Below are 25,364 nucleotides of genomic sequence, written 5' to 3'. Positions count from 1 at the left end.
GAAGCACACACCTTGATGATTTTCTGTGCGAGTGAAAGCTGAGAGTTGTAAGGTTGATGCTCAGTCTTCCAGCTGGACCAGTTCCAGTACTGCACACTAAAACAAGAGGGACTGGTATTTTAAAATGGACGCATAGACGTGACTAAAATTATCACAGAAGATTTTGCTCTGAATACCCCAATGCTTTATCTTTTGATTCTCTGTCTGGAGGGTGTAGGAATGCTTTTGACCATTGCTAGTCACTCAAATAACAAATGATGCCAGCATATCAGGGCCTCACCCCCTGCCGCTGTAAAATAGGTGGTACTGCCTTAATGACATTACTCCCCTATGACAGCAGCGTAAATAATTACACTCCGTTGAGGATAAATCTGCCTCTCTTCCTTATTTATTTTACTCCTGAATGAGAGCCTTCACTAAGGCAAGAAAGAGTTGATTTATGAACTAGACTCAGTATATCCCCTTGGGCCTCACAAATCCTTTCATGCATTTTTTCTCTAAAGGTATCCCAATAAGAGCACCAGTCTAAGTAAGCTACAGATATTTGAAGAAACTCCTTAGGCAGCTGACTGTGAAACCTCAAATTGTATTTTAAATCCAGTTCCCACTTGTGGCCATGGCATTCAGAGACAAAAGGATCTTTATTTTCTGTTTTGGTTCCCAGTTATGGTTCAAGAAGATTACCATAGCCAAAACCCGTACCACAATGCTGTCCATGCTGCCGATGTCACACAAGCTATGCATTGCTATCTGAGGGAGCCCAAGGTAATGACAACCTTTCACACTGATGTTGCTTTCATATAATTCTCAAATTTTTTTTCCCACTATTGAAAAAAATCCCCCAAAAATATTTTTAGATAGCGCAAAATGATTGCGTACTTGAAGTCAGCAACGAGGCGGTAGCAGAGTCAGCTACAGATTACAGACACTTTAAACAAGCTACTGGAGTCACTTGTCGTCAGGCAGGCGAGATATCAAAGTGCTGTCATATGAGTTTCGGCAAGTTTTACCATGACCGTGTGTACCAGCCATCTGTGAGTGGCTGCGGTCCCCCCAGCAAAGCCAGTAGGAGGCAGCGCATGCCCGTGCCTCAGTCCCTTCAGGGCCTAAGCCCCTCACGTCGATATTTCAAAATACCAAATTAGGCAGTGCAACACCAGAAAACGGAGAAAACGTTCCCTTTGACGGGGTCTGTCGCAAGGGTGTCCTCTGCATGAGTGAACAGCAGCTTTTGACTGCTGCATCAAGCCCTCGCAACAAGAGGGTGTGATGTTGCTTTATGTGTTACTGGAAGGCGCTGTAATACTGTAATGCTGAGCGACAGCATAAGAATATAACTAATCTTTCCTGGCTTGATTTAAATGAAGGGAAGTTCTTCTAGAATTAGCAAATTGTTAGACCAGAATATAGTAATGGTAAGTGAGGAGAGGAGCAGGCCGCAGCTTTCCCATATTTCTATCATCTCCTGCAAGATCTGCAAGTCCCTGCTGTCAAAAAGTGCAGAGGACAGCCAGTATCCAGAATCTGTGCCATACCGCTCTTCATTTCTCATCACCCGATGCTTCTTTCCGCTCCTAGACCTGTACTCTGTACAGAGTCATCGGGTTGGTAATAACTACCTCACACTCAGAAACAGAAAATGCTAAGACTTCAATTTTTTTCCCCAATGATAACAAAATTTGCTTCTGAATGATAAGCTGTATAGTAGAAAAAAAATCTCACCAGGTTTTCAAATTTGGATGTTTGAAGCTAGAAAGGTACATTATGTTCTCTAATAAAATACCTATATTTGAACTGAGATGTCTAACAGCCAAGTCTGAAATTTCAAAAGTTTATAAACTCTGCATTTTATAGCACAGTGCTGTGCTAGAAAAATTAAGCCTGATGTATTGTTGGTATTACTAAACTCTGTGAGGCAGAGCCCTTGTCGTGTACGCTAACGTATACCAACCCGCTAGTATACTTATTTACTTTTTAAAACTGATTCTTTTAGGCTAAGCTCAAGCAGTTCTATAACAACAATCCTTTTATTGCCATAAACCATAAAGAGATAAGAAGTACAAACTGTAATAAAATATGAGTGTATATAGTCTGATATCTTTATAGATCTTCGTTCAACAGTCACCTTAAAAACATTGTTCACAAAATTTATTTTATATTTGACATTTGTGTACTGTCCCACAAACCTGAGCAATGCCACGATGTTAGCCGATTCCTTTATTTGCTGAAAGAAAAAAAAAAAAAAAAGTGTTTACTGTTCATGTTCTTGTTGTGATTAACGTGTGTGATTCAGCTTGCCAACTTCCTCACCCCGTCGGACATCATGCTCGGACTGCTAGCTGCTGCGGCTCATGATGTGGATCATCCAGGGGTCAACCAGCCCTTTCTGATCAAAACTAAACACCACCTTGCCAGCCTCTACCAGGTAAAACTGCTCGTTGAGTTGGTAATATGTAAAGTGGTGTCAAAGAGGGTCTAAGCAATTTGCAGTGAACTTCCATGCCAAAATCTGGCAGTGGGGGGGATGTTGATCAAATCAGCCTTTACTTTAGAGTCTGGACAATGTCAGTGAAGCTCCTCACTGGGTGTCTCTTCTTACGGCAAAGCCGATACACATGAGAAAGAAGGTGGAAATGTCAGATTTTGTTGAGGACAAATCAGTTTCCTGGGTTATTTCTGCTGTAGATCATCTGGGGTAGGGAACTGTGGGTAGGAGACTTAAAATCACGGAGAGACAATTTGTGCTTCATCTTCCTGCAGTGAGCAAGCAAGCAGCAGGCATGTTCTAAATCGGTGTTGCATTAAAAGAAACTTTTGCTTCATGTGGCTCTAGTAAAATTAAACACCGAATACTCCAATTAAAAAAAAAAAAAGATAGAGGAAACCAAGGGAAAAGTTGTAGATATTTACCCAAGCGTGCCTAGAGATATAAAGAAAGAAGTTAAAACAGCCACTGTAGGTCACACCACAGGCTGTCTAGACGAGTATCCTGTTTCTAAGAGCAGCCAGCAAAAGATCTCAGAGAGAAACATAAACCTGGGATAAGTACAGAGTTGCCCTTCACCTGGTATACATCCTCCCAGCTCTGGCAAGCAGTAGTAGAAGACTTCCTGAAACAACAACACAGACCCTCTTGTTCAATAACTATCAATGAATCTATCCTGCCCTGATTTTTGTGGTCCTTTTTGCATATATTTGTAGTTTTGGCCCATGGCAATCACTGTAGCTCTGGCTTTTATATACAGCTGTCCTATGTGTATAATCTTTGCATGCATGTATACATGATTATATATGCATATCTCTACTCTTTACATTATACTTACGTATACACACTGGAGCGATGCCGTAAATCATTTTGGTTGCACTAACTGTAATTCATAGCTAATAAATGAAGACGGTGGTGTTTTGTAGCCTTCAGAAGAGTCAACTTCAGCATTTGTAATAAGGTATCATCAGAAACAGAACATCCCAAGTTAAAAATGAATCTAACTGAAGACTCACTGATAGCTATGTAGCTTTCTACACATACTTAGCAAACCGAGAGTTGTCATACCCATATGTGTGTGGTGCATTTTGCTCCAGTCTTTTCTAAATGTCAGGCCAGCTGAGTGGGGAGGGAGAAAAGCCAGGGGACTAAGCCAGGGGAGGTTACGTTAAGGATCTTTTGAAGAGGAGTGGATAGAGCCATTCCACAAAAGCCCTGGCCCTATGAAAAGGTATAAACAACTCCTTCTCAAATTAATAGTGGGAAACAGTAATATATAATTAGGTTGAAAATTCAGGCTAATCTGAAAGAGATGTAGCTAAAGTAAAATATTACTATCTTGGAGAGATGGTTTCTGCTCAGCCAACTGGGCTTGAATATACTTTCAAATGTTGGTTAGAAAAGGCAGTGACAATACAGCAAATGCAATCTTTCAACAGCAAATGTGATTTTTAAGTATCCTGTTTAGGGATGTTCACTGGCAAGTTTCACTTATATTATTTTATCTGAAATTGATCCCAGCTTGTTTCCGAAGATTTTAGTACATGAATGCCAATAAAAATAACAATGCTGGAAAAAAAGTTTTGCTGAAAACTTTTTTAGTGAAAAATTTAGATTCAGTGAATAGTCTTTAAAACAATAAATTATATTCTTCTCAAGATTAGTACTTTACTTTAACATGTGCTTGAAACTGAAACAAAAACGTCTTAGGGTTTTTGGTTTTTAAATAGCAGAGCCACAGAACTGCTGGGACTAATCAGAAAAATAATCAAGCAAAAGTACGTAAGTTTTAACATAGTTGGCAGTCATCTGTCACTGAGACAGTAGTAACTGAGACTTAGGGTTATCTGTTTATGGCGTCTCTTTGCTCTTGATTGTAAATTTAAATTAGAGCTTTACATTTGAATGATCTGGAAAAAAGGTTTTGCAAAATGAGGTCAGTCAGTATTTGACAAAGATGCAACGTGTTTGACAGCTTCTGAAGGGCATATATGAGCAGAATCATGTTTCAGGAAGGTAGGTGTCATCACCAAGGAGTTCAGAATTTTCAATATTCATTTTCACATTAAATCCATATTTTATGATGCAAGACATTTTTTTGTAATCCCTAGGGTAATTTCCACAAGAGTCTATTGCATGTGAGGCACCATAATTTTCCACAAAAATAAAAGTGCCTCCTTCAAGTTTCTAGCATTACAAAGATGGTTGAGAGTGTAAAAGGTGACAGTAGGGACATGGAAGTCACTTAGCCTCCTGTGAGGAGCACAACAGCATTCCTTGTTATGTGATGCAGGCTTCACTTCTAACTTTCATTGGCCATTAAAATGAAAAATAAAAGTTTTATTCTTGCTTGATAATCATTGTCTTAGGTCTCTGTAGCCTTAAATGTCACAAATAACTCAAATTCTCATTGATACATTTGGCTTATCCAACATTATTTCTGCTGCTTTTGACTGAAAGCAGCATACAATTCAAGATTGCTCAGCCTGATACAATCCTGGCTGGTATTTATCCAAAACTCAACATCAAACCTAACACCAGAAAAAGTCATACTGCCTTTTTTTTTTAAAAAAAAAGAAACTATTTTACTGAAAATTATTTACGAATTTCCTAAAAACCCATAGCATTGATATAAATAAAGTGTTATTTTATAACTTCACTAATAGAGAGTTGAGATCTATCTTTGTCTGGCTCAAATGATGGGTAATAGTTTAGAAGTCTGCAGTGATCACAAAGAACATCTGCAGTACAAAACAGGTTTCAGAGATCTTTGAAAGAACGCTTTACAGCTTCAATATGCATGTATATAAACTAGAAATAGGAAAATATGTTTTGGGCACCAGTTATCACAGTTCTACTTTGCAGTCTTCCTTAAAAGCACCATTTCTAATTAAAGAGTATCGTTTTCAGGTATTTAACACTGTGTAGTTAAACCAATTGCTCAGTGACTAAGAGTGGATGACCAGATCAAAAGAAATTTAGATTGCCTTCCACTCTGAATTAAAATGGAAGTTTTCTCTGCACCTACTTAATAGCAAGTCTTCCTCTCTTCAAGTTATTATTCTTTTCCAAATGCATGTATCAAGTGTTGTGGTTTGAATGGCTCGGGGAAAGTCATAGATTGGAAATTTTGTGATAGTCTAGGTGAAAAAACAGTTGTTTTCCTTACAGTCCTGAAGTCTGTGTTACAGCAATCCACTAGTTTGGGGCAGTAGATGTGACACAGGCTTCCTAGCATGCAGCCTTTAAAACAAACCCGTACTACTCAGTTTTTAAAAAAATTAAGTTAGGGGAAGCTAGCTCTCTGGAGGTCAGAGCTGAGAACCCCAGTCTGCAAGGCAGCACGTAGACTTTTCCCTGCATGGGTTATCTCCCCACCAGCCTAGGCAATCAGATAGCTCATAGCAATTGGTCTTAATAAGGCAGTAGAGTGTTCCTAGATGGAATAACTGACTCTACTAATTGTTGGCAGCAGCTTCAGGGGTTCTGGCTGCTTGCATTTAACAGGGGAGTCGTATGACTTCATGCTCAGTTGTCACTTGTTAACTTGACCTTTCCTTTTCCCTCCTCTGTGTGCTTTAAGTGTGGGAAAACCAGACAGTGCAGCAGCTTCGGTTTAAGTTCTTCCTATAGCAGCAGGCAAAGAGCAGAAACTTACAGAAGTGGAAATACTCTGGGGATGGATACCTGAGTTTGCTTTTTCCTTTGAGTAACTTAATTGGCTGCAAGAAAGTTCTTAGATACCTACTGACTCAGCCCTGTTCTGGCTGGCCTTCAGCGTGGCCAAGAGCAACTGCATCCATGGAAGGTAATTCCCCGGTTGAGGTGGGTGTTGCTGAAGCAGCTCCTCCCAGCAAGTAACGCCACCGTGCTGGAAGGGACATGGGGGCACAGGGTGCTCCGAGGGGGATCTCCCCAGTTGGGATGTGTCAGGGTGCACTCAGACCGGGGCCACAGGAACTGTGCACACAGGCACTATCTTAAACGAGTGTAAGCCTTCCCAAAAGCCAAAGGTGACAGTCAGCTGGGGTTTGTCTAATTTACCTTAGGGTAGGAAGATGGCAGCCTGTGGACTTGGGGTGACTGTTGGGACCAGGATGCAGCTCTGAGACTAGGGAGGTGAAAGAAGCAAAAAAATTTGTTGTTACGTCCTATTACATTCCCTTATTTTTCTTGGTCAGAGTGTAGGGTTGCAAAATCCATCCTGATGTATTTAGGCAAAAAGAGAAGAGGGATATTTAAGTTGGCTAATGGACAGAATTGCTGTCAAAAGTAATTTAGATACTGCATAGCTGATCCTGAGTTCTGAGTCTGTCAGCTCTTCCAAGGAAAAGGACTTAGTCTTTGCATGGCTGGAAAGTTTTGGGATTGGTTTTGTTTTTTTTTTTTCCCCCAGTATCTGTGATTTCTATTAGGGAAACAAAAAAACCCCACCAAAACAAACAAACAACCCCTCCCCACAAAAAAAAACAAACCCAAAAAACCCCTAAAGAAATACCAAAGCAACATATCAATGATTGTGTGAATTCAAAAGCAACAGAACATACTGCAGAAAATATTGTAATAGGAAATCAATCCAATTTGCGCCCTCACCTTTGCACTAATTCTGAGCATGAAATTTCAGAAAAAATACTAAGATGATCAAAATGCAAATTGGATCTTGGTTACTGGCAATGTTTAGTGTTTCAATAGTCATTGGATATGACAGGATTACGAAGGAGGATGGAGAAGCCTTAAGGAGAAAACACTGTTCAGTCCCTCTTGGAGAAGTGGAAGCTGTGCATCACATCCAACAGGAAAGGCAGCGCTAAAGCAGCTACACCTCAGAGCTGCGGGTCTGGGCAGAAGGGAGCCAGAGATTAACAGTAGCTGGAGAGAGGGATTCTGCCTCTAGTTTCCCAGTTGGCAGTGACGGGGTGGAGTCCTTGCTCTGCTACCTGCCCAAGAGGTTTGGTTCTGTTTGGGGGTTTTTTAATCCAGTGCTCATCTACTGCAAAAGCCCTAAGCTGACCAAAACAGGGATCAGATGCCATAACTCCCCCGAGAGTGTCCCTATTGCTAGGTGACAGTCATCTCATTCGCACTGTGCACGTTGTTGCGGGTAACTGAGGACTGTGGCGTTCACTAGAGGGGTGTTCCGCCAGGCTGCTTCTCTGCAGCAAGCAGGTGCTTTTGTGAATTAGAAGAATTGTGTTAGAGGTTTCTGAACAAGTGACATTTCTGAGGCGTGCAGTGGTAGAAAGTACTCTGTGAACTAAATGAATGATGATTGGCAAATGCATTGTGTGTTAGGATAGTAATAGAAAGTCATCAGACACAAGATACCTAATTTGTTGTAATTTACAGACAACCTAGAAAGCTGGGTTTCTGTTCCCTAGGAATTTTTTCCGACCTGACTTTGGTTCCACTTACTTAGTTGGAAGGAAACAAACAAAAAAGGACTCAAAATTTGTTGCAGGCTAAGTTGCTGAAGCCTGCAGATGCTCAGTGATACTGATACTCCTCTTGCTTTCACCAAGCAGCTGCAGGCCGCTTCCAGTTCCCTGACGCCAAGGGAAATTTGGAAGTTTAGTTTTCTTTTTCTTGTCTGCTCTGCATTCAAACTGTAGAAGCTGAGAAGTCAACCTGGGATCAGTAGGAGGTAAAAATATGATTTCGCACTCATGCTTTAATTCATTTGTTAATAAATCTGTTAGAATGCAAGCTGCCTCCCACTCGGATGAGATTAGCTCCTCTGTTCACAGCAGGACTCAAAAACTGTAGAACAACATGACTCTAGGGCTGACCTTAGCTGGGAAACCTAGAAGCACAAGGTCGTTAACTCTAGAGATCCAGACCAATTCCTCAAATCCAAAAGCTGGCTAAAAAGCACACATTTTAGGCTCATGTTACAGCACTTGCAACCAGCTCTAGGCATCATGTGATATGGCAAATCTGTATCTATCTGTACCATGGATACCTGCCTAATCCTTGAATTTATTCCTTTTATTCCTCCCTAGAACGTTTCAGTGCTAGAAAATCATCACTGGCGATCTACGATAGGCATGCTTCGAGAGTCACGGCTCCTCGCCCATCTGCCCAAGGAGGTGACGTAAGTGTCCGCTGGAGGAAACGCATCACTGAAACTAGTCCATGGCTGCCATCACTCTTCTTAAAAGGAGAGTGGCAAAGAGGCCCAGGCTTCAGGCTGAGGCCCAGGCTGAACTTCCCGCCCTCTCTTGGTGCCAGTATGAAATCAGGAGACAAAGTTATACAGCAGAAGTATTTTCTAAGACTTTGCCACTTCTGCAGCACAGGAATGGCCACTGTCAGTGCCGGGAACATTGGGAGTCCCAGCAGGAATGGACCTTTTCGGCTCCATAGTTGTCATTTTTTGTTTTACATAGCACCAACCAAATCTGTAAAGATTTAGTGATTAAAAAGCATGAAATAGAGAGAAAAATGAAGGAGTTGGTTGAGTAGCATCAAGACTGCTCAGGACTTCCACACGTGACTGAGGAGGTGTGGTTCAGTCTTCACGGTCTTTTCAGGTGTAGCAAAAAAAAAAACAACGCAGCAACATGAGCACCTTGGCCAAGTTGATGCTAACTTTTTATGTGCTGGTTTTGTGCAGTGTTACTCCCACCAAGGAATGGAGATTGAGCCAATGAACAGCCTGCAATACTAAGTTTTAATCACAGGTGACCTTACCAAGAATATAAACAAGTTACCCGGAAGCAATAAGCTCCCTATCCCTCCAGAAATCCTTTGCATCAGACCAACAATTTCAGTCCTACTTCAAAGGACTTCAGTCCTTTACAACTTCAACTGAAGCTTTAAAGTTGCTGTATTCAGCACCCAGCTCTGAGCAGCTGAAGTAAGATGTGAACATTTTTCTAGACGCATCATGCTGTTGTTTGGGGTTTTTTTACTTTCCTAGCACTTTTCAGAAGCTTTCAGAACCACCTGTGCCAACAAGCATTTTCCTTCTACATTATCTATTCCTCCTGAACACATTTAAGCAGCTAGAACAGTTGTACCCTGCAAACCCCAGCAGAGACTGACCAAACAGATCAGGCTGGATCCATAAAGAAAGAGGGAGCTTTATGCTATGATCCGTAGCAGGTTGTTTTGAGCTATTAATGTTCAATAGTTCCATGATTGAAGGGGCTTATTTTCCTTATTCCAGGCAGGACATCGAGCAGCAGTTGGGCTCCCTGATCTTGGCAACAGACATCAACAGGCAGAATGAGTTTTTGATCCGTCTGAAATCTCACCTTGACAATCAGGATTTGAGGCTGGAGGATGCACAAGACAGACATTTTATGCTTCAGGTAACTTCAAAAATTATTTTTGCACTATTCTATTTTATTCACTTTTCAAGTCACGGTATTTCCTAGTATATGTTAGAATAGCATACGATAGTGTGTCTGGACATCAGTGTCTCCTTACCTCTCACCATAAAGACTTTGCTTCAGCCACCTGGTGTGTCAGGCAAGCATAAGGTATTTCCAGTATATCCTTATGTAATATCCTTGAGTTAAAAAGCTGTGAATGCAACGGATACAGGAGAGTGTGAAATGCTGAGAAATTAAGATAAGCTATTAATTACTTTATTTCCAGACCACTGTGTCTCTTGCCAGGTAATGCTTCGATTATGTTTTCTCTTTTGGCAAACATCGCTTCACCGGTGGTGTTTCCTAGCACCGTGCAGGAGAGCCCCCTTGTCGCTGTTCTTTCCAAGACAGCCTGACATCAGGTGCCCAAGTCCCGTTCCTGTGATGGATGTTCAGAAGCTGCCTCTGCAGAGACAGCTGTTGCCATGGCAGCAGGTGCTTCTCTAGTGGATCAGCCCAGCTAATGAATAAACCGTGTTTTATTTAAAAATCAAATAGATTCAAACTGGTTCTTCCAGCTAAGCTGCAGTCATTAACAGGCTCTTCAGAATAAACCTCTACCTATTAAAGCATTATTGTGATTAAAGTAGCTGCAGATACATGCTTCTCTGGAGAAATGACATCCATTTCACTCTTAAATACATAAAGGAGTTTAAATAATCGTTATCGTCAATAAAACAAACATCTACATGTTATCACTTTGTTGAGGTTACAGGAAAGGTGACAGCTGTAAGGCAAGAAGTGCTGATCTGTTAATTCTTCCCCCTCTACCAGTGTGGGAAATGTGGTAATCTGCTCGCCTGTCCTCCATCAAATGCAGGCTTCTGTCAGATTCCTGCATGGACCTTGCAGGGCAGGGTGATGGGTTTATCGTATTTCCGGACAGATTAGGCAAGAAAATTGTGCAAATGACAAAGGCACAGGGATTACAGATCTCAACTATGGCAAAAAGTTTCTTATGCACTTCCTGGAAGATAGGAACTAGGGCACAGACATGGTGAGATTTATTTATCTATCATCTGGTGGATTAGCTGTAGAAGAAGTAAAGAAAAAAAAATCAAGAAATATTGATTGATCAGGATAAGTGAAAGAATGTTTGAAAGGTCTTTGTAATAGACAGTAACATTAAGGCTAATCAATTTAATCCAGAGAGAAGAGTGACTTGGAGACTTCCCTCAGTTCACAGGTCTGAATTCATACCAGAAATACTTATGTTTTCCTCCTGGGTGCCAGAATGATTTTTGACCTCTGTCAGGCTAACTGACTGTGTTCAATCTGTGAAGAAATGAGGCACATGACATCTTGTTCCAAGGCAGTAAAAGACAGGCAGACATTACATGGTTTACTTTTCTGAAGCAGTTCCTTGATTTTTAAAAACCTTTTGCCCTCCTGTACTCATTCCCCTGCAAAGCACTTAAAAGTACTAGTTAACTAAGTGAAACCAAGCCAGGGGCAGTGCGGAGAGCCCTGTGCTTAGCTTTGTAAATATGCAGACATTAAGATGAAGTGTAATTGAAGTGAGATGCAAGGTCACTCCCTGAGACCGCAGAGAAATGATGCCCAAATAGTCTTACACCGTCTTGGCTCTTCCCTTCCTTGTCATCAGCCACGGATGCTGAGCCAGGCAGTCAGCAGGAGCCAGCCTGAGGCTTTTGTTGGCTTATTCCTTGCGAGGAATATCCAAAAGACTTTGCAGCCTTGGAATTTGGCCCTCCTCTTGTTCTCACTATGGTAAAGCGGAGGGCTGAATGAAAGTTTTGTTTGCAGCTTAAATAAATGCTCTTTCCTCAGAAGGCATATTTGGGTGAGGCTCTCTAAAAGGTGATCTTAACCCTTCCCAGCATCGCTGGTGAGGCCTGGGCGTTTCATGGCTGCAGATTTGCTGCTGAAACACTGCTAGACAATAATTTCTTTTCTCACCGCTACTTTTCTTCTTTGCTTTCAGATTGCACTCAAGTGCGCTGACATTTGCAACCCTTGCCGGCTCTGGGATCTGAGCAAACAGTGGAGCGAACGGGTCTGCGAAGAGTTTTACCGGCAAGGTCAGCCCCTTCACGCGCGGCGGTCCCCTTTCACCTCAGCCTTCCAGGCTTCTCGTGCGGCGAGACAGGGGCGGCATTCAGCCTACCCAGTTTGCCTTGAAATCTCCGTCAAGAACGAGCTATTGAAGAGATACTCTGCCTCATTCGAAAAGTGGGAACGGGTAGAAGAGCAGCAAGCATTTCTTTGCCCTCGCTGCTCCCGTGGCAGCGTCAGGCAGTAGGGAGGGCTCTGCTGTGCCTCAGCGCTTGAATTCGGCTGGAGGGCCCGCGGCTGGATTCTGCTCTGAGAGCCCTCCAGTCGCCATTAGCTCTTCCGAGCTGGAACGGCGCCAAGGCTACACTGCACCACAATCCTGCCACTGTCCACTGTCTTTTATCTCGCTTTTCATGCTCCCGCTACAACTCTGACGGGAGCCTTACCCTCACCGTTCCCCAAATATGACACATTCTTCTGCCTACAAATGCAGAGAAAGGGTTCAAACGCACTTCCCAGCACGCCGTTGAAAGGGCCAAAGCAGGCAAGCCAAAGCTCGGCTAGGACTTACTGCAAATGTTTTCAGACCCCTGCAGAGAGTGCAGTCAGGCAGGGTTTTTGTTTTTTTTTTTTTAAACACAGTAATTACACCATTTGGCTCTATCTGCATAGGCGAGGTCATGCTGTGCTACAACACAGGGTGCAGCAGAGTTTAATCACTGCTAAATTCTTTGTTCAGAGCATCCTGAGAGCCAAAGGCAAGTGTTACAAACACTGGAAGAGCACACAGTGAAGTTCTCAATTCATTTAAAATTCTGCACTACAAAATTAAGCCACATCTGAGCTGGTACCTGGTACAGTTAGTCCCTAACAAGGACAAATAGGTCAGCAAGTCAATTTTCAGCCAGTGTCAGTTTAAGCTCATGAAATGTCTTTGATGCTTTTGAAGTGACATAAGCAACTTGTCAGATGTATAGTCAAGGCATAATCAATATCCAACTCATGAGGACAGGGCTCCAGTTGCGCGGTAGCTCACCTTTAGTGTATTGAGGGACCACGCTGAGAAAGACAGCACTTTCAACTCTTATAAATGTAAGCTTTTCCCCCAAGACTCAAGATTTATTAGTATAACATCTGAAATATACCTCTGAAAGGGGACACTGGAGCATATGAGACCAGTTAGAAGCATAACAGGGAGAAAAATAGCATTTCATGTGGGAGAATATACAGAAACTGCAGTCTGACTGTCACTGGTAGCTGTATAATTCTAGTAAGTGATACAAACCCCAATATTAAATAGCATGTATTTAGATACCATTATTATTTTAAAATGTTATTGTAGACCTCTCTACCCCATTACACACAATGCTGGGGCTTGAAGCTATTTTTTGTTTAGCATTTGAAAAACGTATCTCTCGTTTTGATTTTTAACTATAAATGAGGCAGATAGATAGTACCACAATTCGTGCCTTGTTTAATCTTCCTACTGGAACACATACAAACTTTGAACATTTTTGTACCAAACATTTCTAATGCCATTTGAATAGATGCAGCTCTTGATCTTCCAGTCATCTGGTGCATCTACACTACATCTGTTAGCAAATAAAATATACAACTCGGGTACGTTTCAGGGAGCACCTGATGCCTACAGCAGCTCCTAACATGAACCTTTCCTAGAAAAATACTTTAACTTGTTCTCAAATGGGCGTTTTAAAAGAAGTCAAATAGGAACACAGGATAAATAATGCAACTTGATTTGTTTATATAAAACTGGAACTGGCAAGAAACAAGTTTCAAGAAAATGGCTAATGTTTAAGTAACATTAATGATCCGTTTCTGTGGTGAGGTTTTAAAATTGCTTGGAAGGTTTTCCCCAGTGTGAAAGTTCTCAGCAATTAATTCATGCAGTTACTTTTATAGCAGCTTGAAGCATATTAAAATTGACAATCATTTAAGTTCTTACCATGCGAAGGAAAAATCTTATTTTTGTCAATCAATCAAATGACTTGTCAAAGATAAGAAGATGTTGATACACTTCAAGCCAGACAGGTCGACCATTTTGAACCCAGAATACCTGCAGAGGGGACACCACTGGAGTTAGACACTCTTTTTCGGTCAAAGATTTTTGGAGGGGATAGGGGGGAAGAAGAGGACAGACGAATCACACGTTTGGAAACGTGGAAAACTTATTTTTTCTCAGTTTTGCTGAATTGTTCCTTTTGATTGTTTGTGGAGCTAAAAACATTTCCCTTGTATTTTGTAAATATCTAATTAAAACTGAAAATACTCCCCTCACTTATATCTAAGAAGCCATTGTATGCTGCAGAGAGAAGAAAGGCAAGGCTTAAAAATGCAAACGGTATTTTATATGGGGCTATAGAGCCCGAGTGGCACAATAGCATTTAAGTCAAAACAGTCTGTTAAGGGGGAGGAAAGAACTTTTAAACAAAAACAGTGGTTTTAAAGCAAAATGATTCTTTTTGGGTTGAATACAATGTTTTTTCTGATCTAGCAGGTCAGTCTTATTTATGGGAACATTTCTGGTAACCAGCCCTCGCTGCATCCTTATTAGTAAATCAAATGGACAAAGTATTATTATTGCCTGAGGGCAAAATAGCTTGCCCACAGCTAGTTTCCCTTCCCTCCCATACTGTAGATGATAGGAAAGGTTCTCTATCTCATGCAGTAACCAAGACTGTACCCTGGCAGTGCCTCAGAGAAGGCTAAAAAATCACGAAGGATGAACGTGTTGCTCTCACAGACAGAGTGTTTGTTTAAAAAAAAAAAAGGAAAAAACCCAACCCATCTTAACTCATTTACAGCAATCTTTGCATGGTGTAGTGATTGCATGGGGAAATGCAATCTCTCCAGCAGGACAAGCGGTTTCTGTCTGGATGGCAACGGGCGAATGAGACTCCTTGAGCTGTTTTTCTGCTGAATTCTTACATCCAGCTGGCCTGTGGTCCTCTGTGACTGCTCCAGCATACACATGATCATTGCTATTGATTACCTTCAACTACATAAAAAACATCTCCTGTCTTACCTATGTACAGAAGACTGTCTTGCATGACCATTTCTGCATCTGGAGGAATAACTTCTCCTGACTGTTTATAAGCATCTTCTCAATGCCGAATTTGGTCAATTCTCAGCAGGAGCAGTCTGAGGTGGCATCTGGAGCGAGCAGATCCCCTGCCCAGGCTGTTCTTCAACAAGTTGAAACAAACGCCGGGGACAGCCTCAGCAGGAGCTGCCTTGTAGAAGTCTTCAGGGCAGTCCCAGTTTCACACCTGGAGACCTCCTGTTCCAATTAGTCAAATACTGTGCTATGAAGCTGGCTAGGAGTTTGGTCAACCCCTTTGTTTCAGGTCTGTCTGCTGTCTCGAGTCAGTCCTGTGCAGATGACTCTGGGGACTTGCTGGACCACCCAGGGAATTAGTGAAGTAAGTTCAGCGCAGCAGCACAGGCATAGCCCTGATACCCAGCTATACCACAATTATAAGAAAAATTTTTAATTTAATCCTTTTTCCACATTTACAACTTGAATTCCATAGCTCTTGACACATGAACACACGTTGCCCGAGCCCATACGCTGCCCTTTAACAGCAATTTCCACAATTGCACAGTAGCAACTCACACTACAGTATTAATGGAGATGCGTTTCTTCTAAAATACATATTCTGCATTTTTCTCACAGGAAGACATTTGAACACTGAGTAAATGAACTAGAATGTCCTAACAATCTTTCATGTGAGAGAATCTATTTTAAAAATTAAGGTCCTCAGAACATGTAAGTGCTCAGATTTAATGTTCATTCAAAAGTAACCTTTCCTTAGAGAGATTTTTCTTTGTATGCATACTCAGTTTCTCTGATACCTAAAAAACAAAGTCCAAAAAAATGAAGGTATTTAGACATTTAACATGGTCATCATTGGTGCAAGATTCCAGCTGCCCAAATCCACACAGTTGCAGTCACTGTAATAGTCTGACGTAGGTATGGAGAAGAGAGATAAGTGGCAGCAAATTATTTTCTCTTCTGTTTTTTTGCAGGTGACCTGGAACAAAAATTTGAACTGGAAATAAGCCCCCTTTGTAATCAGCAGAAGGATACAATACCAAGCATACAGATTGGTAAGTATTAGTTTCATTCTCTTCTCTCCATGTTTATCTCAGTGTGGCACAAGCTGAAAGAGAAACTTCTCCCCTTGCCCCACCAATCTAGTTGCTTTAACATTAAGAACTGTAGGTACCATGAGAGTCACGATTCACATCATTGTAAATAAAAATGTTCAAAAAGGCACCTATCCAAGCCAAATATTCAATAGAAAGACAAAGGAGTCATTGCATAGGGGGAAAAAGGGGTCATTCTAATATCTGCAGAGAAAAATCGCAGCCAACACATGGGATTATGCACCGGTTACTTTCTAGTTTGAAATCTCCTCAGAGAAGGATGCCGTCTCTCACAGATTTTACTGTTACACACACAGAGAGAGCCACATCTTGTCACGTGCGCTGGTCAAAAGCTGTGCATTTCAAAAGGAGTTGATGGCTGCTTGAGGCGTTACTGTTATTTCTCGTCAGGGTTTTTGCCACTTATATTGCTGCGTTCTCTTCAGGCACTGTAATACACTCACAGGGTAATACACTAACGGAATGAATTTGTTCCTCACCTGCTGTCCTTTGTGTGTTTCCCCAGGGTTCATGACGTACATCGTAGAGCCACTCTTTGAGAGGTGGGCCCAGTTTACAGGCGATACCCCCCTATCTGAAAATATGCTAAACCATCTCAGGAGGAACAAGGCCAAGTGGAGGAGTTTGCTCCACAAGCAACACAGCAGTAGTAGGAGCAATGACCACTCAGGTCAAGTGACTGGCAGCCAAGAACAGACTTTAAATGAAGAAGAGACTCCTTAGTGGCAGCTTTGCACTTTTCCTTATAGCACTGCTATCTCTGTCTTGACCACAGCAGCAAACAAAATCCCGGGGAGCTAGGAGCCTGTTGTCAGGACCGTGGAAAGGGAAGAAATGGCAAAGCAGAAGCTGTAAGGGTCCTCACGAACAAGCCCGCGGTTCTGCTGGGTTCCTTTCTGGATCTCCTTCACGTTCCTCTCCCCTCTCTTCGTTCTGCGCATGCCTGATGCCATTCGTCACTTCTGATCATGAACTGCCTGAATGCCAAGTCCCAGTCAGCAGTACTGACGCCGGGCCAGTTACAGCTGCCGTGAAGCAGGGAGGATTACTGAGAGAACAGGGGAGACAGGGACACTCTTGGTTATATATTCATTTACGACGAGTCATACTGTGACATATGTATATAGGCCCAGAGCGCCATACGCTTTCCAGGCTGGCAGCTGGGCTGCACATTAAACCACCAGCATCTTCAGCATCCAGAGGACACTGGCTGAGTGAGACAGCGCTCACAGAGGGCAGAGAGAGTCTGGTTATTTTAGTAATTAAAACAAAAACCTTTTTAACTTTTGTATTCTGTGCACTAAACAACAGATCTATAAACCTTGGACTGAAGTTACTCTCCGTATACACAACTCCAGTGTAACAAGGCTCATTTTGGTAATCATTTTTATGCCACTTTGGATAAAAGACGGGCATCTTCTCATTGCAAGTAACAGTATTCCCTCGCAAACGAAGGGGAAGGTATTGTACAGTCTAAACCTTTGAAACATGAACAGATCTATCTTTTGAGTACTGTTTCAAGTAACATGTTTATATTCATATGTGTACATTTTCTGTAAATAGAAAGCGCTACTGATTCCCATGCCAAAATACTGGAGTACTGTGGGATTGCTACCTGTAAAAACATTGGCACTGTGAACAGAATACTGTTAGTTTTAATACAAGAGAAAGCATTTGTAAATATGGTATAGAGTTTATTAATATACACCATTGTTTGTGGATAAAAGCCTTAACTTTTAGCATCCTTCATCTTCTGAGAGCTGCCAAAATCATATGATCACAAGATACGACTCTGAACTGCCTTTCCACTGTCCAAGGTGTATCAAAGGTCATTAAGGAATGAAGTCTGGCAGGATAACAACTTCTTGAAAACTTCAAACACATTCCATATGGGTCCGTGTTGTTAATCCATGGCACCTTGCACATTCGGTCTAGGCAAATGCTTCACAGAGCCTGAAGTTTAGGTTCAAAAAAAACCCCAAAACCCACAGCAACACCACATAATTTGACAGTTCAACCTGATTACCATTTATTCAAGAGTGTGGATTTTTATGAAATAGCTTAGTGATCTACAAAGCACGACATTCTAATAGTTCTGGAGTCCAATTGTTTTCTCGAGTGATGTTGCAGTGTAGCTGAATTTTCCCCACATTCCCTCCTTAGATAGCCAGCATCGAAATGCATTTGTATTTTTCATTAAAAAAAAAAAAATTCTTCAACTGACTTAGACACTCAATGAAGGAAAAAAAAAATGCGTTGTAGTCAGACTGTTAAGAAAAATCCTCTTAACTATCATAGCAGCTGAGGAATTTTCTATGGTCTCATGTTTGTGAAAGATACATGGCCTTATCTATGCCATAAACAACCTCAGTTTGGATAGTCTTTATAAAACTTAAGCTTCCATCATTTCAATGAGATTGTATTCTGAGACACTACTGCGGTGCACCAAAGTGATTGTCCCCTTCTCCTCTACCCCCAGGAAAATTAACTGCATTCAGGTAAAGTAGAGTGGTGTTGTAAACCCTCAGTACATCAAATCTGTATAGCTGTTTTCCAAAAGAACTAGCAGATATGGCCATATAATCATGTTTGGACATGCATACCTTGGAGAGGCCAACAAAGAAAGAGCTATTTAAGTTGGTGTTTGAGAAAGATAATATTTACGCATAAAAGTGCAAAGGAAAATATAATAGAATTTTTCTCAATTACAGGGAATATTGACTTGATTGGACAAAGCGTTCATGCTCATAAGGTGACTAATAAATTTAAACGAAAATAAAAAGCGTAAGTTTTAGTAAAGGATGTTTTACTCTACTAGTTCATTGGACATGTATCTTCAGAGAAAGAGACTGAAACCCAGTGAAGCAGGAAGGTGGAAATCACTGGGAGAACACAAAGTATCCTGAGAATGATGTTTTTCTTCTCCTCTACTCTTTTGTAAACTATAAAGCAGTAGAAAACATTCTTCTTCCTCCCTCTTCTAAATGGGACTCACATATTAGAAATACCATAACAAGCAGAGAGAGAGAGTTGTAGTAGAATGAAATTATTTCTAATTACAGGACGTACCTGATGGTGGGGGTGGGAGCATCACCACTTTGCAGTTTTTTAGGTGTATCTTTCCTTCTCCTGACGGATTTAGGACAATTATTAGGACATTACGTGAGCAGCGTAATATGCTGCTTAGAAGCACTTAAGTACATACAAAAGCATATAATCATCTCCCTTGTTTTGTCTTTACTAAGAAATGGAAGCCATTTTCCATCTAGTTCAAAGAAATTTTTTAAAATGTTCTGAAGTTTACTTAAACAAACGGGGTGTCTAGCAGCATAAAAAGCTCTTGACAGATACATTGTTGAGCTGTTTCTGAGGAGCTTCCAGAAAATAGGTCCAACAGGAAAGCTTAGGTACAAATCAAGTTCTGTTACACCTACAATAAACCCAAGACCTTTTCTGTAATTAGAGCCTACAGGGTCCATTGCAAGTCTGCTCTTACCAGGTTAAAACTTCCCAACTTTGAAAAGCTGCTCTTAAAATGAACAGGTTGTGGGTTTTTTGGTGCACTGAACATACTTGCTAGATTTCAATCACCTGTCTAATGAAACAATGCTTGAAATAGGTTCAGGGTGGCTCCAGAAATGCTTCTGTACTCGTGAGCCAAACCCATTACACAAGATGGGGTCTGGGCCAGTTTGCCTCAGGTGCCCTAGACAAAAGTGCGCTGGAAAGTTAGGCCCTGGCAGCAGATGCCTGGCAGCCAGATTCACCAGGGTCTGTAATGCAAAACGCTACCATTGGATTTCCCATAGAAGAAGCCAAACTGTACCCGATAACAGCCAATCCAACAGCACCAGTGCTCAGTATATGCGGTTGCGATGATATATATATTTGGTATTACCTAGCTTGGAGGACATTTCTGTACTGGGATTTCTCCCCAGGATGCCAACAGAATGCTTGATGCACAGAACAGAAAAACATCTATGCAGATAATGCAGACTTTTGTCTTGTTAGCCCTATTAGCCACTTTACAGAAACCCCTTGTACATTATTTTTCTTATTGGGCCAGTGCAGCTAAAAGATTCTGAAGTTTTAAAACGGAGTTAGGTTTTTCATATAAGGAAAGAAGCAGAAAACTGCTAAAAGCAGGAGCTTACAACACTTTTATGCCCCTTAAATGCAGATTTCATACCATCAAAGAGACAAATTCTGTATCAATAACAATAATAATAATAATAAAAGAAAGTGGTGGTAAGTGAAGCTTTTAGGCTGGTTAAAATAATGCATACATATACATTTTCATTAAGTAAAGATTTTTACCTACCTTTGGGTTTTTAAGGATCAATGTTCCAGTCACCAGCCAAAAGGGGAAAAAAAGGACTATTGAAAATGTGTACCTTTGAAATACAGAAACAGAGAGAGCAGTGGCTGAGATTAAGTAGAGTCTATGGAGAAAAAAACCCACATAATCTGCAGTTCTAGCTAACCTAATCTACAACATGGATCAATTATTTTTGTAGAAACTATTGGTTTTAATTAAGAAAATCAAAGTCTCCCCAAATGATCAGTGAGAAGGCTGCTACCACAGTAACCGAGATAAGCCCATTTTCACACTGCATAGCTATCTCACCAGCTTTTCCAGTCTGCGGTTGAAATTTCTTTTAAAGGTTTCCAATAAAACAGAATACATACTAGCCCTTCCTCAGAAAGGAGAAACACTCAAGTAGTTATAATTTTATTTTCAGGTATCAGTCAGGGTACCAGCCATAATTTATAGCCTTATATTTTAAGTCACTCGGCTGAGTTGTCCATGAAGTACTCCCATTTCCCTCCTGGCACCACCATGCCCCGCTCATGGCCCACAAAAATCAATACTTACATTTGAATTAAGATCCTGCAAATCCAAAAAAAGCCACCCAAAACCACAAAAAAACCCAAAAGCCCAAGGCAAGCTTCATGCCATGAATATATATTCAAATTACTTTGATTGGTGCAAACTATTATTCTATTATTTGTTTCTATAATCCATCCAATATTTTAGGTACATAAACTTCAAGTGCAGAGCATAAGTTTGACTTGGATGTAAAATATATTCTGCTTATCTTTGAATTCAAGATTGTATATGTCATGTTTATTGTAAAGCATTTTATATATACATATTCACATATCTTATACAACTCTATGGGCCAAACACTGGTCCCGCCAACTTCACTGGGACCAAGAATCAGCCCCCATATGTGCGTATATATGCCATATGCATCATTCTGAAAGGAAGCACTAGATTGTGTGAAAATGCTGTGACTGCTATGCAGTGATGCCAAGAGACTTAACTGTATCTTTTTTAACATACTGCTGTAAGTATTCATCATGTCAAAGAATGACAACTAATAAAAAAATTAAAAAAATAAAAAAAAATAAAAAAAAGAAGAATGTAGTGTCCAAAGTTCTTTGGTAGAGCCAGTTGATTGAAAGCATCTCCTTAGTTTGCAGAAGACGTCCTGGTTTGACAAGGCAGAAAAAGGCCTGCTGCATCCATCCTCCCACTGCCACTCCTTCCTACCAACAAAATAATCACTTTCCTAGTGCACTGTTTCTGAGAAGAACTTTTCTCTGAATTTACCCTTAGTGCTGCTGTAGGAATTTAAACGGAGTTACCAGCAAGGAAAGTCTTTCCATTTCTTTCTCCTAAGCATATAGTAGAAGGATTTTCAAACCCCAGGGAAAATGTTTCCCTGTTTTAAGTATTTAAAGAAGAGGGAGTTGTCTTTTACTATTGTTTCAGTTCCTGTAACTAGTTCTCCTTAGTGTCATTGGTCGGTTTTAATCTCCATTTTCTCATTTCTCAGTTGTGGACAATGTTATATATATGTGCAACATGACAGAGGCTTGTGAAGCTTAATTGAAAATATGGGAAATATTGACATTCTACACCGATAAGTATTTCTAAGTGAGAAATACCTGTCATCGCTGATTGACTTCTGCCACTGCAGGGACTCCTCTTCTTGACTTTGATACATTTCTAAAGGCAGAGTTTATTTGTACCTCAAAGTCTTCAGTAACAACACTCGCATAGTTTGTGCAGAGCAAACGCTACAATTGAACTGAATATAAGAGCTGGAAATAGATTTGGTTTCAGTGTTATTTAGCCAGTATTTTAAATTCCCTTTCTTAAAATAAAAAAAAAACCTTCAGAACCATAACAAAAAGTGTTTTCATGTGTCCCCTGGATGCAAGCTGAATTGCAGAATGTATTCTAGACTGAAGCCCCTTAGAGATCTGTCCTATATATGGATGGAGTTGTGATGGTTTCTCCAGAAGTTTTACATAGTCAGCATTGGGAAACCACTCACAATTTTCCACAACGGATTGAGCAGTGTTATTTTCAAGAACAGCTAAGTGAATACATCTTCCTACTCTGCACAGGCACTGCCTGTATGGATGCTGATGTTTAATGGTTCAAAACAAATAATGTAGACTAGCATGTTGAAATGAATCACTGAACAGCAAAAGAAAAATTACTAATATGGCAATTTTTTTGTCCTGGACAAAGACTTAAGTGTGGTTTTAAAGCTCAGGTGGAGAATCTGGGAAATATAACTATTCATTAAGAACAGAAGCAATACAATATGCATGTGACAAACAATTATTTAGGTGACAGACACTCCTTTTCCCTAAAGGAGAGGAAGGCAGGGTCTCTCCACTGTCCAACACAGTCCAGTCCTCTCCGAGCTAACATGGGCGTAGTTACAAAACACGCCAGTTTCAGCAACAAGGCAGGCTTATGGTGTTCCCACTGCTACACCTCTTCATCATTCAGTGATGTTGTGTACAGTACGGTCTGAAACAGCTATTTAGGGACAGACAGACAGAAAATGAAACACAGAATACAGAAGAAAGGGCTTAAATTGGCTCTGCCACTAAAACCAATGGATCACCTTACTATATATCCTGGGCTAGTTCAGGTCTCAGGAAGAGTTTTACTAAACATCATGCAACAGCGCCATCCGTGACAATGGAATTTTGCTACCAGCAGCACCACTTCCTAAAAGCTACCTCGGGTGTCTACGCAGGGCCACCCAGACCTAAACACACAAGAAGCGAGTATCACAACAGCAGATGAATTTCATGTCAGACAATTTTATGGTAATACACTTTAGAGAGAAGAGTTGAATCCTGTACCCTACAGGGTTCTAAATATATTGTACTAGATCAGAAAGGGGACCTGGGTGTCATAAGAAGTTGTAACTAAAATGGAGTATTAGAATTCATACAAACAGGGATAAAGAGGAGCTGTACTATTAGCTCCACCTCTCCTACCACCCAGAGATAAATTCTATGCTATGATTTTCGTAGTAATCACCCCTCTCTAGAAAGTGCAAGTACGAGAGTGGGAAGTGCAAAGAAGGGTGGCAAAAAGCAATTTGAGTCACGAAAAACCTCAAGAAAGAAGAGACGGGGGAAAAAAGACTGTAGATTCATTAGTACCACCTATAAAAACAATGAACATTTGGGCAGATTGAGAGCTTCTGTTTTCCCCGAATCGAAACATAGGTAAAACAAAGTAAAATGATACATGTGGAAATTGCTGCCACAAGAAAACATTAACCTTTAACCACATAGCAAAACTTAAAAGAAGATTGAACATTTATATGAACAAAAAGAAAATTCATGGTTACAAATAAATATTACTAAAATCATAATCTTGGAGAAAACATACTTTAAGACTTAAATCAACCTTTAGTTTAGAATGATGCTTTCATGACCTACTCGTGCAGGTCAGCAGCTGTTACATTCCAAATCCAGAGTTTTCATTCATATGTGCAGAGGATTCTTACGAGCTTAGCTCATACATAAGCATATTTATGAAAGAATTACAGCTACCAAAAAGAAAAATCTAGAGCTACACCTACACGTGTATTTGATGCCCAGCCTCATTTCTATAGCAGGACCTACCTACATCTGGAGACAAACTTGGGGCTAGTCATTTCAGGCAATCAAAATCCAAAGAAAATAGGAAGTACTGAAATATGATAGATTCAGAGACAGATTCAACAAGAAAGATAAAATATTGTCCCAAAGATCACTCTTCTGTATCTCTCATGTTTTGCATAGGATAAATATATTTCAATTCAACCTTTAGAGGGAAAAGAAAAAAAAAAATATATATTAGTATCATCAACTGAGAGACAAAAACACAAGTGGAATTACTTTGTTTAAAATATACTCTTTTGCTGGGATGAGGTTCCATGTATATGACAAGTACTTCGGGACATGCCACTGCCCTCTATGGTACCTATGCACAATACATTTCTCCTCAATGTATCAAAAAAGTCAACACCACCAGTTCTACCATTATGGCAAGAAACATTAAGGAGTGGCCATTTGCACTATGTGCTTTGAAGTACCTTTTATTAGCGTTAAGGCCTAATTAAGATGCACATACATGTGTATGCTAACTAACTGCCCTGACTCCCGCATTAAAGGGAAACCTTCCTCAACAATGCTGCTACCTGAAGACTGCCTATGTAAAGACAGACATTAAACAAACTAAGAAACATAAATTAAATAAGTCAGTGGTGATGTTGGATGGGTACTTCAGCTACTCAAAACAGCTGAGTGACATTTGCACACTGTATGCTTTAGGTGCATAAAGGTGTGTACAAAAGTTTTAACATAGCAAATACGCTTCCTGCATTTACTTTCATTGCAGCTACAAAGATAATACACACGGAAATTATATTACTTGAAGGTATTAGTGAACTAAAGGAAGAAACCTGGATAAGAAGCTGTATAGTTGACTTCCTTCTGCACTCGATCCTCACAAGTCCTCTGTGCTCGCTGTATCAGGAGTTCTGTCTGGAGACGATTTTTACCTTCTTAGATCTCTTGCCCCTCCATGCACACCTAATTACGGTCAGCGTCCTGAAGGCACCAACTAGTCACAAGCAAGACAAAAATAATTTGCTTTGGGAAAGTATAGTATTTATTATGTTCCCAGTCATATGTTATGTTCTTTTAAAGAGCAGTGACTTCCCTCTCACCCCCAAAAGAAGGAGGGAATTCTTCCTTCTCTGAGATGCTCTGGATTGGGCTGGAAGAAAGGTCAGAGACTGCAGGGTATTTCATGTAAGACAGCCATAGCAAGAAGGTCACAGCTCACCTGGAGGACACAGCAAGTAAATAAAATCCTTGCGAGACTTTGCTGTCACCTAGACATGAGAGGGGCCTAAAAGACTTCGCTGCAACTCAGAAAGGTACTGAGTTAAGTGGAAGCAAGGACTCGCATGGGAGGGCATGACCCC

General features: G+C 40.7%; 1 protein-coding gene across 1 annotated transcript in view; it reads left to right on the top strand.

Moving 5' to 3' along the window:
• PDE7B (phosphodiesterase 7B) overlaps positions 1–21,567 on the top strand; it is a gene marked incomplete at its 5' end in the record, with an annotated part of 86,411 nt that extends 64,844 nt beyond the window's left edge. The window contains 7 exons of the mRNA XM_082305389.1: positions 665–765; positions 2,294–2,425; positions 8,485–8,576; positions 9,654–9,798; positions 11,807–11,903; positions 15,925–16,005; positions 16,571–21,567. Of these exons, the coding sequence (XP_082161515.1) occupies positions 665–765; positions 2,294–2,425; positions 8,485–8,576; positions 9,654–9,798; positions 11,807–11,903; positions 15,925–16,005; positions 16,571–16,788 (866 nt within the window). The 3' untranslated portion in view covers positions 16,789–21,567. The remainder of the gene's footprint in view (positions 1–664; positions 766–2,293; positions 2,426–8,484; positions 8,577–9,653; positions 9,799–11,806; positions 11,904–15,924; positions 16,006–16,570) is intronic.
• Between the last annotated feature and the right edge of the window lie 3,797 nt (positions 21,568–25,364).

This window comes from Platalea leucorodia (genome assembly GCF_965183815.1).
Source record: "Platalea leucorodia genome assembly, chromosome: 3".
NCBI classification, from domain to species: Eukaryota; Metazoa; Chordata; class Aves; order Pelecaniformes; family Threskiornithidae; genus Platalea; species Platalea leucorodia.
The sequence above is the reverse complement of the archived record's forward strand: the minus strand, read 5'-3'. Positions and strand labels throughout refer to the sequence as shown.